The 15224-nt window shown below is 41.6% G+C and overlaps 1 protein-coding gene across 7 annotated transcripts in view; it reads left to right on the forward strand.

The window, feature by feature from the left end:
• dcbld2 (discoidin, CUB and LCCL domain containing 2) overlaps positions 1 to 15043 on the forward strand; it is a 21300-nt gene extending 6257 nt beyond the window's left edge. For 2 of the 7 annotated variants that reach the window (XM_005935084.3, XM_005935081.2), the window contains exons 3-15: positions 89 to 226; positions 3237 to 3288; positions 3373 to 3445; positions 5561 to 5694; positions 5867 to 5907; positions 6469 to 6669; positions 9004 to 9128; positions 9620 to 9767; positions 10707 to 10847; positions 10932 to 11022; positions 11131 to 11180; positions 11265 to 11399; positions 13139 to 15043. In XM_005935084.3, coding sequence (XP_005935146.1) covers positions 89 to 226; positions 3237 to 3288; positions 3373 to 3445; positions 5561 to 5694; positions 5867 to 5907; positions 6469 to 6669; positions 9004 to 9128; positions 9620 to 9767; positions 10707 to 10847; positions 10932 to 11022; positions 11131 to 11180; positions 11265 to 11399; positions 13139 to 13533 — 1724 coding nt within the window. In that variant the 3' untranslated portion in view covers positions 13534 to 15043. Of the gene's footprint in view, positions 1 to 88; positions 227 to 3236; positions 3289 to 3372; positions 3446 to 5560; positions 5695 to 5866; positions 5908 to 6468; positions 6670 to 9003; positions 9129 to 9619; positions 9768 to 10706; positions 10848 to 10931; positions 11023 to 11130; positions 11400 to 11927 lie in introns of all 7 variants that reach the window. The other 5 variants (XM_042221843.1, XM_042221842.1, XM_042221844.1 and 2 more) reach the window with 4 other exon arrangements.
• Positions 15044 to 15224: the final 181 nt, after the last annotated feature.

The following is a 15224-nucleotide window of genomic DNA, read 5'->3' on the forward strand; positions in this document are numbered from 1 at the left end:
TTTTTTTTTTTTTTTTTTTTTTTTTTTTTTGGGGGGCATTAATTTGTGTAACTGACCAGCCTCTTTGTATCCCTGTTCTGCTTAACAGTGAAGCTCTGCGGGTTGGGTCTGAAGGTTGAACATCTGTTCAATTCCACTGGCAACCAGGCCACTGTGCAGTTCATGAGTGGGACCCACCATACTGGACGCGGTTTCTACCTGTCCTACTCCACCACTGAACATGCAGGTAACGGCAGACTCTCAGCTCACCCACACCGAAGTCTCTCATCGTCTTCTTATCATCCCAGCCTGCAGTAACAGTCGTGTGGTTCAGAAATCTCAAGTTTGAGCTTGTGTGCACGTCTGCTTCGGCCCCGGGGGTGGGGGAATAAGACTTGATTCAGCGATTGTGAGTTTGGGTTAATCACAGCTATTTCGTTCTGCACCTTCACATTATTTTAACAGCTCTGAAGTAATCTGGGTGTTCTGGAAAAGTCTTGCACGCAGATCAGTAACACATGGGTTTGTCTAAAAGCTGGCAACCTGTTACTGTTGGTGTGTAAGAACTGCAGATCTCCCTCCTGTTGGATCATCCAATTTTCTCTATGTTTGTCAAAAATCCTGCCGGTGTTAGTGGATGAAAATGTCAGTCGATCAGTCTGGGCAAAAGTGATACACCTGACACCTAATTGGCCAACACTGCAACCTCTAGACGGGACTGTCTAAGTTTTCTGTTTCTAATGGGTAAAGTTGGAACAGGTCTGACTTTCTATGGCTGCCTTAAACATCTTTTTGAGGATTGTGCATGCAGTTTTTCCACTGGGCCAATTCAGATGTGTCCAAACACTTGGAACCAAGATAATCTTTAATGGGGCTGGGCAGGGAGGGTGACTCGTCATTTTATTTTGCTAATTTAATCATCTGCCTCTTAAAGAATTCCATTTGGTAAATAACAAACTGATGTAATGGAGTTGAAAGCACGCGCATGCTAATAAATAGATATTTGGCCATTGTGCACATTCTTGGTGCTAGTTTCTGGGAAATAACCCTTCTTCAATGTCCACTGTGCTTAAAAACAGTGTCACTCTAAGTCATATTTGAAAACTAGTGCTTTTGTATTGCCTGGATATTTAATATCATATATTAGTTGCAACAAGTTAGTCAATTAGAGGCTGCAGAACATCCTTTCATGTGATTGCTCGATTTAGATCCTTTGGCTTTTTTCCCCCCAGTTTAAAAAGAAAATGGTTCTAAATATTTGTGTGTTTGTGCAAAATGCCCCTTCTCACACACCGGCTAATATGTTCTCATACTGACAGTGTTATATGTATGTTGAATGTTTTTATGATCAGGACCAATGTAGATGACATGCATGCCTCATTATCCTATATGCAAACGATATCCATGGTGATAAAAAGACCACACAAAAAAAGAAAGGTGGGAGTTGAATAGAGAACTGTGTTTTCACTTCTGTGGCGACGGCGCTCGAGGCCGCATGAGAGGCTTTTTACGATGTGGTGTTTGCTCACCGCTGAATACGAATTTAAACATGCAGCAAAGATAAGGAGCTGCTCTGCTGTGACTGTCTGGAATTCCAGCTGCAGTATGTGCAGGGTGATCATGCTAGTGGGCATCGTTTCAGATGGCTGTTTTTCTTACATAAATGCGAGAACAGCGAGGGGTGGCATGAGCAGATGCTAACCACTGAATGTGCACAATTTTGGGTTTAGTTAGATTGAAAATTAGCAGCATACCATGACTGGGGGGAAAAAAGTAAATCTACTGTTTTCTTACTGGATGTGTTCCCACTGGGCTGTGATGGTTAAAGCTGAGTGTAGTTAATGAAAGTAGCAGGGAGGGGGTGAAGGAAAATCCAGACTTTTTGGGAAGTGGAAAAGGGGCAAAGCCACAGTGAAGCCACAATGGCACTGAGGGGTAAAAGGAAGTGAGAGTAATTGAAAAAATATTCATGGTTTGTGGTTTTATTGTAAGACTTGCATCCTGTGAGAAAGTCCTAATTGAGCTCAACTGTGATATATTACACAGTAGTGAGGTTGCAGGATTAGATGAATTGTAACGGACACGAGAAACAGCCGGTGGCAGCTCGATCCAAGGCACTCATGTTAGAGTTGTGCACAGGGACAATGGGGACAAAGCTGTACGTTAGCTTAATTACCAAGGATTTAAAATTAGAGATTTATTTCCTTAGTAAGCATCTCCCTTGTTTCTGAAGACGTGCCTCGTCGTGTGGATGCTTTGGAGATAAATGGATAATTGGAGCCACAAGAAGAAAGCCGCAGCAGTGATGTGTGTGCGATGCAGTAATATTTTTGTCTTGGCGGTTATCTCAGCTCGACTGAATCACTGCAAGGCAAACAAGGCCATCAGTGCGCCCAGCCACTTTTTCCACAAAGGCGCTGATGTGCGTGATGTCGTCTTGTAACTGATGCATGCAGATGAGTGTGGGTGGACAGCTAAGTAACTGAGTAACCATGGTGATTGGGGGTGTTTGTCATTTTTTTGACTCATTGGTTGGTCTGCCAGATAAAGGGTTTTATTTTTCTCTTTGTAATGTGGTGAAGACTCCCACACACTGACCATCTCCACGAGGTTTATTTACACTTCTTAGTAGCCCACATCATCCTGTTGGACTTCACGTCCACACCCAACTGACATACCTCTCCAATAACACACATCCTTCACTGGATGACTTTAACGTGTTCGACCTGGATGTGGAAAAACAACCAAAATTGCTCCAAAATGAACTGATTCCAGCTACTTAATGCAATTACTTTGCTGTGTTTATTTGTCTGCTGTGATCCAGTGAGAGTGAACTGAACATCTGCTCGCTTGAACAACACAAAATAAATAAAAAAACATTTCAACCTGAGTGCTCTGGATGGTTGCTTTTAGCCATTCTAGCAGCGGTGCACTCTGTTGAATGGTCCATCTCACCACTTTGCTTCACAGCTGTTTAATGTTTAATGTACCCACCCTCGTGGCACTCCGAGGAATCCCAGTGGGGCTTATGATTCGCTCACTGTCACCGTGAGGCCAAATTTAGTCAGAACGTTGGATTTGTCGAAATGTATGTTTAACATTAATCAGCGATTACGATGATGATTAGCTGGATATGGTAAACGGTTCAAAAGGTAAAGAAACTGAAAGGGTGGATTTAAGAAGAAAAAAAAAAGTGGGTGATACTTTATCAAGAACATGCAGAGACCAGTTCTGATGCTGTTTATTTGCCTTTGCAGATCTAATCACCTGCGTGGACAAGGGAATGAACTTCACCGAGGCAGAGTACAGGTAAACAGAGTTTGCTTTTTGTGCATGTCGGCGCACTGATTATACTGGTGGATATGAACTGTGAACATGCCGCTCTCTTTTTAGGAAGTACTGTCCGGCAGGCTGCTTGACATCTACAGAGGAGATTTCTGGAACTATACCCAATGGTTACAGAGAGGTGGGTACACGCCCCGTCTATGCACAGACATACACGTGCATCGCTTTTATTTATGTTTTCTTAGCTACAAGTTATCTTTGTGAAGGAGGCGAAAGGAGCGGTGGCTCAAACGTGTCTTGGATTGATGACCTCACAGCACCCCCGCTGCGTGTGAGGTCACGGGCACTAAGTCTCTGGTTGATGACCTCATGTTTAGAGCTTGAGGATGTCTCATAAGGAGCGAAGGGAGGAAGGGAGCGAGAGAGGGAGTGGTGCTGCTGGCTGACGGGAGGATAGGGAGGAGTGTGGGGTTGTGCTTCAGGGAACGAGGCGCCCCACAGGAACAGAGGAGGGGCAGGGTCAGCGGGTGAAAGGGAGGTGAGATAATAGTTTGGCTGAAAATAATAACCTTGTAATCCAGTCCAGCTGCAGGAGGTGTGTGTGTGTGTGTGTGTGTGGTGTGTGTGTGGTGTGTGTGTGGTGTGTGTTTTTGGAGAGCAAAAAGCCTGAAGAGTGAATCAGTGTGATTATAAGTTGGAGAAACCCTTTGTGTACGTGCATGCCTGAGCCGCTTTTGCTTGTGTGCATGTGATTCATTCATGATTGTGTCTTTGGGAGTGTGGAATATGATGTTGAGTGTGTGCGTCTCTCACAAGGATCAGTTTCTACACCCAGATCATAATCCTGCAGCTGACTTTAGTTTTTTTTAATAATTTTACTTCACAGATTTATTCGGTGATCCATGTTCTGGTATTTATTTATTTATTAAAATTTCCATCTCCCACCTATAACACGTGTTAGCATGGTTTCCTCTGCTGGAGGCAGGGCACTGTGGTTTGGAGCATTACTTTGTGTTTGTGTTAGGGGTTTTGGCTGGCTCTCTTAAGGATGCGGTATGTGTTTTTGGGGAAGTTTAAGAGTCACACGGAAAGTGTTGATTGCTTGTGGCAGCCTCTAACTGCTATGTGTGTTTGTGGTTTGTGAATACATGCGTGGGCTTGTGTCACTCTCTTCCCCACCCCCCCCCCCCCCCCCCCCCCCCCCCCGTAAGAGCCATGGAGTGGGTCCTTTACCGTAAGACGATTTTCCCCCTCGCACCACCAGCTGCTCAGCGGAAGGAGCTCGTGGCCAGAGCGGGATCAGGTTTTGTCAGTTTCTCAGTGATGTGGCACCAGGTTTTGACAGGAATGCAGCTGGGAGGGAATCATTACCTTCATTGCCACTTATTATCCTCTGTGCACAGAAGTGACATCATCCTGACTCATCAGCCTTTATCTCCCTCGGTTTGAAGGTTAAGCGATTATGCTGCAAAGCGGTACTGCCTGTTTCCACTCAGCAGCTTGAAAATGGAGCAAATTTGTAATGGCACCACATGTGTGCCACATAGGAACGCCACTACTACTCAGATTGTCTTTCCTTTCCCAAAACTTCATGATTCCAAAAAGTTTAACTCTTCAAAGTCTGTGTTTGTGAGGTAGTAAAGATATGGTTTTCAATCAAGCATTTTTCTATTGATGAATCAACTTGTGGGTCCTCTGTTGGGGGGGGGGGCAGAATCAATCCATCCTCTGCCTATCCTGGGAGGCTGGAGCCTGTCCCAGCTATCACAGGGGAAGAGGCGGGGTGCATCTGAAAGTCTGTTTCAAATCTTTGCAAACTAATATGACCAGTCGTACATTAACAACATCAATGACAATGGCCCAACAGACTACAAGTCACAAGACTACAACTTGCGGTCAGCATTCATGCAGACAGGAACGACTGGTAGAAAACAGAAACATCAAGACTGGATGTTTCTCTTGTGACCTGCGAGGTCTGATAAGGTGAAAGAAGTGGACTTTTTAGGTGATTTAAAGTGGTTATAGTAGAACACAAAGTCTCTCTGAGATGACACTGTTTAACTTTCATTCAAATTTCAACCTCTTTAAATGTCCTTGAGTGATTTACAAATAGCAAGATTTTTTTTTTTTTTTTAATCTCGTGAAAAGTGCATTTCAGATGTTAGTTGTATCTTTTATTTTGGTGAGTCATATCTGACTCACTTACTCTTTAGTTAATCTGATCTGGTTTGTAACCACAAAAGGACATAATGATAAGAATATATCAGTTTAATCCTTTGTTCCTTTCGTTCCACAGTCCTCCCCTCTGTGTGTGGCAGCAATCCATGCAGGTGTGGTGTCCAATGCAGCAGGAGGGAATATCAGTGTGGTCAACAGCAAAGGCATCTCTCACTATGAGGGCACACTGGCTAACAATGTCACTTCCACTGTGTAAGAGATTCACCACAGTACACACATGCTCTTCTTCTCTGTTTGCTCCTCTTATTAAACGAAATGTACTTTGTCTCTGTCCTAGAGAAGGTTAAATATATATGCAAATATAAATGATTCTGACAGTTTGGTAAATCATAATATTTGCTGGATCTTCTTTCTTACTCCTTAGAGGAACTCGGTCAGATAGCCTGTTCACCTTCACGACCAACGGTGAGTCATCCAGGGTCTTTGCTGTATTGTTTTTCCTATTAAGGACATGATTTTCAGATTCTGTTCACTTGCTGTCGATGACATGTTTTTGTGAGAAATACAAGATACAATTTTAAAATTGATTTGTAAGTAAGTTGCTTAAATGATTTATAGGTTGCTTAAGAAACATCCTCAGTTTATCAAACGGGGGAAAAACAAGGGAAAGAGACACTTGTTTAAAGAATTATGATGAATTTCACTTCCTTACTGTCATCATTTTGGTAGGGGTGTTTTTAGGTGCATGCATGGCATTATTTTGTCAGGGGGCTTTTTAAAATGTGATTGTCTGTAAAGAAAATATCAATGTCCGAGCTGGAAAATTCTACAGGGCTCCAAATCTTATGTCAGAGACTGGACATCCAAATATTTTGGGGGACTTTCCCCTGGAATTTCTGTTGCTACAGGCGTTATCAACTAGGATGTAAATCTTGAAGGTTAATGTAATGCAACCCAAACTTTATTTCATTTCTTAAAGATTTTCTGTTCTTATTACTGAAGCTAAGTGTCTGTTTGTGCTTTCAGGCTGCTATGGAACGCTGGGTTTGGCATCTGGGGGCGTTGCTGATACTCAGCTCAGTGCTTCGTCTGTGTTGGACTGGAGCACTCGTGTGTGGGCACCGTCAGGGGCACGGCTCAAAAAGGAGGGACTGCCATGGGCCCCTTCTCAGAGTGACCAGCAGCAGTGGCTACAGGTAGATCTCAAGAAGGAGAAGCGGATCACAGGTAAACAAAATTCTAATAACAAAGTTATGTTCATTCAATAAACACATACATTACAGCCACTGTCTCTAATTTAGGTTATAGGCTTAGCTGTAAAATCTCACCAGGCTTCAGTGGATGATTGGCTGGTGATTCGCTGACGTTGTCTTGTGACACCTTCCTTTACACAAACGTTGACCTCATCCTCAGGATAAACTGTGACCACATACTTAATCTGTACCTTTACAAAACAAGGTCACCTTCAGGCGAGCTGATAAAGTTTGCAAACCTTTATGAGCAGTGGCTTCAGTGTTTAAGAAAGTTTGGCAGCTTTTGAGTTACATATCTGTAAATTTCTCTTTTCTTATATGCCATGCATTGTTGCTTTGTAATATTATCACAAATCAGTTAGATCAGTTTATTTCAAACATTTAACAGACTAAACTACAGTTGACATATACGGACATTCAACAAAATAAAACACCAACTATTTTAATCAACTGTATATAAGTAACTTAGATTTAATGTTTGAGTAGAAAGAAGTATTAACATATACGATCCTTCCCCCTCCTGTCTAGTGAATGATCACAGTAATATCTTACTTTCAAATCACATACCCATACGGGTGCATTTATACCTATCCATTGATATATACATGTAAAGAGTGAACGTATTAATGTATTCATATACACATATTAGGGCTGTGTGATAGGACCAAAATCTCATATCCCGATATAAGACCTCTATCGTCACTAACGATATAAATCACAAAAATGTAACATTTTCTATAAATTCTGTGAATCTCGGGTAGCTCGACTTGCGTGAAGTGTTTCCAGCTGGGCGTCGTCGTGTAGCTGGAGTCGAGTGTTTTAACCGATGCATGAAACTATACATTTTTAGATAAGTTGTAACGGCGCCGTTTTCTTTGTGAGTATTTATTACACGGCGTGATGCGGGGAAAAGCCTGTTCTAACGTTTGAGTCTAAGGTTTATTTTTTACCACCTGGCGGCTCTTTTTTTGCTTCTCATCCGTAAATACTCTGCAGATTCTTTCACGTGATTCAGTTTATTTTGAAAAGTCTCAACAGGATCTTGAGCTTTATTGTGAAAGGTTTATGTGGAAAATAAACAAGCGGACATGCGATGGTTTTACCGTCGTTGTTGCTAACCACAACGCATAAAAACAGGCGCTTGTCCATCTGTAGTGTGGTTCTATTAAATATAAGAGAAAGAGAGAACTTTAAGAAATTAATATAGACACTACAGTGACCATCAAATGAAAAAATATTGCCGGAAACTTTCTTTTGCGACACCACGAAACAAACGATAGCAAATGATACGATAGACGTTTTTATATCGTCATCCGATATATATCGAACAGCCCTAACACATATGTACATACACTCACATGCATATGTACATATACACCTTTGAATGCCTATATGGACATTCAGATACCACTCAGAGCTTCCTCATCAGTATTTTAGGAAAATGTTTGAACATTTCTGTGTATATGTAGTGTGCATGCCATGGGCACAATTATAGCCCCTTCCAGACATTTGTGTTATGAGTCATTATTGTTGTTTTCAATTCAGAAGGCAGTTGCTTACTTCTGGGCCTCTATAAAAGGGGCGGGGCAGTTGCACCACTGGCAGGCCACAAAAAAATATTTAAAAAAATATATATATCAAAAATAGAATTCAAACTGGTCGTAGCAAACGGCTGCCCTTCCCTGAGCCTAAATCTGCCGCTGGGTTCTTCCTGTAAAAAGGGAGTTTTTCCTCCCCACTGTTGCAAAGCGCTAACGCAAAGGGGATCGTCTGGTTGTTGGGCTTTCTCTTTATTATTGTACGGTTTTCACCTTACAATATAAAGTGCCTTGAGGAAGTGTTGTGGTGATTTGGCATTATATACATAGAATAAAATAAAATAAACCTTTTGCACATTAATGAAATAAACAATTTTACAATATCTATGACTTTTTACTACTTATGTTATAATATAATTTCTATATAGTGAGGTGAGGTACGCCATCTCATTTACAACAGAGGCAAAGACTTGATCAAAGCTGAGATGATGATTGCATCAAAACAGATTTAAGAGATACCAGAGCTCAAGCTTCACAACAAATGCATTCCATGTAAACCATTTACTGCATGTGGCGCTTGAGAATGCCTGATGCAAGACTGTGGTTTCCATAGAACTCAGTATCTCTTCTCATCTCTGATAAAAACGGCAGGCGGTAAATACAGGATGTAGTAAATGGGGAGTGATTCTGGACACAGCCGCAGTCCTGAGCTTTCAGTCGAGTCAGCTGTACGACATCTTCCTGTTTCCTCTCTCTGTGCATGCGTCCAGGAATCATCACCACTGGTTCTACCCTCAGCGAGGAAAAGTGCTACGTTTCAGCATACCGGGTCCTGTACAGTAACGACGGCAAGCAGTGGTCCGGCTACAAAGAATCAAATTCTGTACAAAACAAGGTAATCAATAAACCCTGCTCGCTCAACAGTTACAAAAACAAAAAGAGTGCAAAGCAAAATGACGTAACCCCCTTCTTCCAATTGGTGCAGATGGACCAAAATATCACTTTAGAAGTCTGCAGAGACACTAATATGGATTGTTACCAGAGCAGCTACTATTGACTAAGAGATGTTTATGGCAGGAAATTGGAGCAGTCAGTGGTTTGAGTTAAGTGCTGTGGTAGACAAGTCTGGACACTCGGGCATTAATAATGGATGGATATGGATTTAGTGGCAGAGTTCTTGGGCTGAAACTGCTGTCTATCAGTTCCTTTCTACTGGGATTCTCAGTCTCATATTGTGTGGAGGAAAGTAATTATTAGCTTGCCAAGTTGGAAAGTAATCAGCTTATAGTGCATTTGTCCTCAAACTGAGTTGTTCCTGCAGCTGTTACTACAGTTGCGTTCAAACCTCTGACACAAATAAGAGAGCTTGCTATTATTTTGTGTTAGATTTTTCAAGGCAACAACAACTACGGAGACGAGGTGAGGAATAACTTCATTCCACCAATCGTGGCCCGGTTTGTGAGGATCAATCCCATCTCGTGGTACAAGAGAATTGCACTCAAGTTGGAGCTGCTTGGCTGCCAAGTTCCTTCAGGTAAATGGGGTGTTTACTGGCAGATCAGCAAAGTGAGCTGATCAACACAGATGTATGTATTGTGCAAACGTTTCGAGACACCACTCATTTCTTTATATTTTGCTAGGCTTTCTCTCCAAAGTTTTTCTTGTACCTGATTATTATTCAACTACTTAATACTGTCATATGAATAATTTAAGCAAAAAAAAAAACAACAACACCAAACTCGGATGAACTATAATTGTCTCAAACTAACCAAAGAGCCAATTTTCAATTTAGATTTAAATTTAAAATCTTTGTTACTAGTTACTAGATGGTTTCAGTGGAAGAGTGGTTGGCCCGAAACCTGAAGTCTTAAGGAAAGGAAACATGGAGAAAAGAGATGCCAAATTACAGAATAAGAAAACTAAAAAATCAGTGGAAGGGGAGGTCAAACAGCAGTGACCATTTTACATGTAAAACATGGTGGAGCTGCTTTCATGGTTTGGGGCTGTATTTCAGCTAGAGGTGTTGTCAAAGTTGGTGCAGTAAAAACATATCTGAATGGGGGAAAAAAAAACACAATGAAGTCATGAATTGACCTCCCAGGGCTTGGATCTCATTACTGAAGGAGTGTTGAATCATCGTGATGGAACAGAACAAAAGGCAGCCAACATCCAAAGAAGAGGTTTGAATGTCTTTTAAGATGGACAGCTATTCCTGAAGGCTGCTTAAATAGATTATACAAATGCTGCCTAGTAGAGTTCAGGCTGTGTTGAAGAATAAAGGTGGTCATACCAAATGTTGACTTTCAAGCCTGTTAGAATTGTACAAACTGTGGATTTCCATTGAATATTTCCACATTTCATTAACTTGCTAGAAAAAAATGTTTCCATTTTCCCAGCAACAAATAAAGAACTGCAGGGTGGCTTGAGACATTAGCACCGTACTGGAAGTACATTTGTATTCATTTATTTGCAGAAAGGCGCACGACAGATTTGAGGCCAAGGATGTCCCCTCCCCGTCGTACTCCTGGCGGCACAAAACATCCACCTCACCTTGGCCAAACAACACCTACCCCGAACATAAGAAACACCACCATGCCTCCCCACACTGGTAAAGGTGCGTGCAGTTTTTGACAACAACACTTAAAAAAAGTATTTTATATTATAATAACTTTGTGCATCCCCCCCCCCCCCCTTTTAGATGTGACTCTGGCAGCAGTCCTGGTTCCCGTGTTGGTCATGGTCGTGACTCTCATCCTGATTGTGTGCTGTGCTTGCCACTGGAAGAACAGGTATTCATCTTCTTTCTTCGTGTTTTTGTGTTTGTTTGTTTTTTTTGGGGGGGGGGGGTTGGGTTTTTTTTTTTTTTTTGCCCTTTTGACTTTACTCGTCTCTGGCAGGAAAAAGACTTCTGAGGGAACGTATGATCTTCCTCACTTGGATAGCACAGGTACGTCATCGCCGTGCAGGACAGCTCAGTTTGCCTGGATGTGTTTTGTGGACTTACTGTTGCACCTCTGTGCATCTGTAGCAGACTGGTGGAAAAGCATGAAGCAGCTACTGCCCTCCAAGATGGTGGAGACGGAGGATTCGGTGCGATACAGCAGCAGTGAAGTCAGCCGGCTAACGGGGAGGGGTGTCGTACCAGGGCTACATGCTGAACCTGCAGGTAAATGCTGTCGCCTGCAGTAGCTGCTGAAGTAACCAGGCGTTCTTAGTACAGTGCTAATTTTGTCGAATTAGGTTTGTATTTATTGACATGCAGTGTTGGAAAAATGCATCTGCAGCCATCCTGATTTCTTTTTTTAAATATTGTTTTTATGCATATTTGTTACACTTATACATTTCAGATCATGAAACTAATTTTAATCTTAGACAAAGAAAACCAGACTAAACACACAGTGCGGATTTTAAATGATGATTTATTTTATTGAGGGGGAAAAAGTGATTCAGACCTACGTGGCCCTGCGCGAAAATGTAATTGCCCCCTAAACCTAATAACAGGTTGTGCCACCCTTGGCAGCAAAAACTATAACCAAATGTTTGCAGTAACATAACGACTAATCTTTGACATCACTGCAGAGGAATTTAGGACGGCTCTTCTTTGCAGAATTGTTTTAATTTAGACACATTGGAAGCTTTTCCCAGCATGAACAGCTTGTTTAAGGTCTTCTCATTGTCCTGCTGCGTAACCCAGGTGTGCGTGAGCTTCAAGGACTTCCGGAAAAAAACAGAATTCAGGATTCCACCAATGACTGCAGTTAAGTTACCCTGAAGCAGCCCTAGTCCATGACACTACCACCACCATGTTTGACTCTTGGTTTGATGTTGTTCTGGGGTCTTTTGTGACCTGGATGAGTTGTCGATGTGCAAAGTTTTGTTGAAATTTCTCCTATTGTGGATTGTGTGGTTCACTGGAACCTTAGAAATGCTTTTGTAGCCCTTTTCTACTTTAGCTCCAGACTGATAGTTGTCAGTGACTTTGTTTCACAGCTGTTTCTTTAGCTTGTAGCATGATGTGTTGCTTTTTGAGATCTCTTAGCCTGCTTCAGGTTCGAAAGGTACAACAGGTTCTGTTTGAGTGATTTCTTGATTCAACAGGTCTTAATCAGGTCTGGTTGTGGAGAGTGACATTTACCACAGGTTTCCAAAAAATGTCATTAATCACAGTTAAGTGGGGGAAATAGTATTTTACTCCCCTTAATAAATGATATAATTTAAAAACTCTAAATTTGGTGTTTACTTGTGTTAATTGGTTCAGATCAAACCAATTTTAAGTGTGACAAATATGCAAAAAAATAACAAATTGGGAAGGGGGCAAATATTTATTCACAACACTGTAAAATGTGTTTCTATCTAGTGTTTTCTTTTTCACACAAATCCAGAATCAAAGACTTTCACTTCCTGGCTGTAGCACTTAGCTCTGAGTGCACACATTCAATATCTGAGTGGTATTTATCTGATGTCCTCTAAATAAATCACACTTCTTAACATGTCTAAACTATTTTTATCAGTTAACTGTTGGTTTTGTTCTTTCTGTAGAGTATTTGGCTAAAAAAAAAAAAAAAAAGGATTGAATAACATACTTTTATATATACCAGTTTTTCCCACTTCAGGGCAGAGTTAAGTTTTGGGAGAGATTAGATATCCAATTAGTTCCACTAATTGCAGGGTTAGCGGTTTGATTCCCCACATCCTGGATTGCTGCTACAAACCTCTGTGCAGCTGCAGATTGCTTCAATAAAATTAGAAAGTTAAAGGCTTTTGTAACATAGAAATTCAATTGTTAATCTGTTTCCTTAGTTGCTTTGCATTCTAGAGAATTTGGGAGCAATTTCAAGAAGTAACCTGGTATCTGTATGATGCCCTTGATTTTTAATATTTCTTTACTGTACACTTTCCTTTCAGAATATGCCCAACCACTCGTAAGTGGCGTAACAACATTAGGAGCAAGGTCAACCTTTAAACCAGATGATGGGCCTTCCCCAAGATACTCTGATCCAGACCTGTATGACGCCCCCATCTCTTCAGGTTTATGCCACGCTTACGCCGAACCCCTGCCATCTTCAGGATCTGAATACGCTACGCCCATTGTGGTTGACATGGGTTTGAAGCAGCCCTCGACTTTGTGTAATTTCATGGGCACCAGGCCCGGCTCACTGCATCCATGGACAGACAGTGGCCAGTCAGGGAGCACTGCATACGATAGACCCAAAACCTCCACTGAACTTGCCACACCCACTGAGGATCTGACTTATCAGGTACCTCAAAAAAGCACTCAAAAGCCAACAGGACAGGGCTGAAAAGCTTGAATGCACATGGCCTTAATCTGCCCCTCATTACCAACGCGACCCAGAGGATAAAGATGGGGTTGAGTTGAGAGCCGTTGAGCTTTGTGCTTGAGTCTTGAATGAACACTACCTTCGCTTTAGATTCATCCGGAGATGTCTGTTTCCTAATTGTTTCTGCATGGCCACAAACAGCTTGTGTAGTGCCATTAGAGTCCTATCACTGAAATCACAAAGATGAATGTGCTCGTGCCAGGCGTGAGTCGGAAATGGATGAACGGAAAGAGTGGAGGGTGAAAAGAAGAAAGCTGACTACTATTTGATAAAGACTTTGTCCCTGTTTTGTGAGTTTTATTTTTTTTTCTCTTTTTAAAGGTCTTGCATCCTGTGAAACTGTGATTTCCATTCTGCCGCTGTCTGTTACACACTAAACTAGATCCAACTGAAATGTACCCGATGATTTACATCCATCGAATCTGAGGGTTTTCGTACTGAATTAATTGCATGTTGAGGAGTTTCTCGTTTGCAGCGAGACTCTTGCTTTCCACGGTACGTCGTTGTCTTATTTTGTTTTAAAAGCATGACTTGAAATTGTGTATAGTTCTAGTAATTCCATTACTGCAATCCTGTTTAAAAACTCAAATGATTTATGAATATTTATTTTTTATTTCACATCCTGCTGATAAGGAGAGACTCTTTAATAGTAAGCATCCCGCCACTCAGTAACGCGCTGTTATCGACACCTGACTGACAATAAATTTTGTTTTATAGATGTATAAAAGAAAAGGTCAGGAGAATCAATCCAGTGAACGTCCAAAAATCCTTTGAAAATACTCTTTTTGTAGTATTGGGAGACCAAATGTTGCCTTTTCTGTGTTTATGCAATGTTGATTCACAACAGAGCAGACTTTCACAATCGTGCCAACATCCCAAGTTTAGCCAAATAAACATTTGCGCAGTCTTAAAACTGATTTATTTTTTTCTGTTTTCTACATTGTTGGATGAAAGAAAAGGTACAAGTAAAAAGCGGTAGATGAGCAAACATGTTACAGCTGTGATAACTTTATAGTTTGTGTGTTTCTTAGATCGTGTTTTGTGGATCGTGGTGATTGTCTGGTGATGAAATTGGGTGTTGTGACTTGTTCCATTATTCGTATCTCTGTGCATCAGTGTCTGTACGTGCGTAAAGCTGTCGTCATATTTTGGCCTTGTGGGGTTTTTGGACAATTTACAGTGTGGCTTATAGTAGGACGTCGTCTGTAGCACCGATAGACCTGCGTTCCTCTCCTTCGCCTGTGCTACTCATGTGCAGGTGGAGGAGAAATGCAGAACAAGCTGCTTCATATCTTTTACAAGAACAACAACCTGATCCTAAAGGTGTTGTTCCAACAGCTGTGCCACTGTCACGCTTTGATCGTGCTCAGTAACCAGTTTTCCAGAGCTCCAGGTGCTCCCTGGTCACAGAAGGGTTGAGTTTGTGGCTCTCACTGATTGTATATAGAAATAAAGAGTTTTTAAAAGAAAATGTTGTAGTTCTTGCTATTTTTCAAGAAGATTTACTAATTATTTGTCTGTTTCTGTTTAATGTTTGGTGAAAGAGGTTCTGGGTTGAATCCAGCCCGGCGGCCTTTCTGTGTGGAGTTGGATGTTCTCGTTGTCTGTGTGCGTTCTCTGGGTTCTTCTGCAGGTATTCTAACTTCCTCCCA

This window comes from Haplochromis burtoni, unplaced genomic scaffold, assembly GCF_018398535.1.
Source record: "Haplochromis burtoni strain Fernald_Lab_line unplaced genomic scaffold, NCSU_Asbu1 Contig_75, whole genome shotgun sequence".
Taxonomy (NCBI): Eukaryota; Metazoa; Chordata; class Actinopteri; order Cichliformes; family Cichlidae; genus Haplochromis; species Haplochromis burtoni.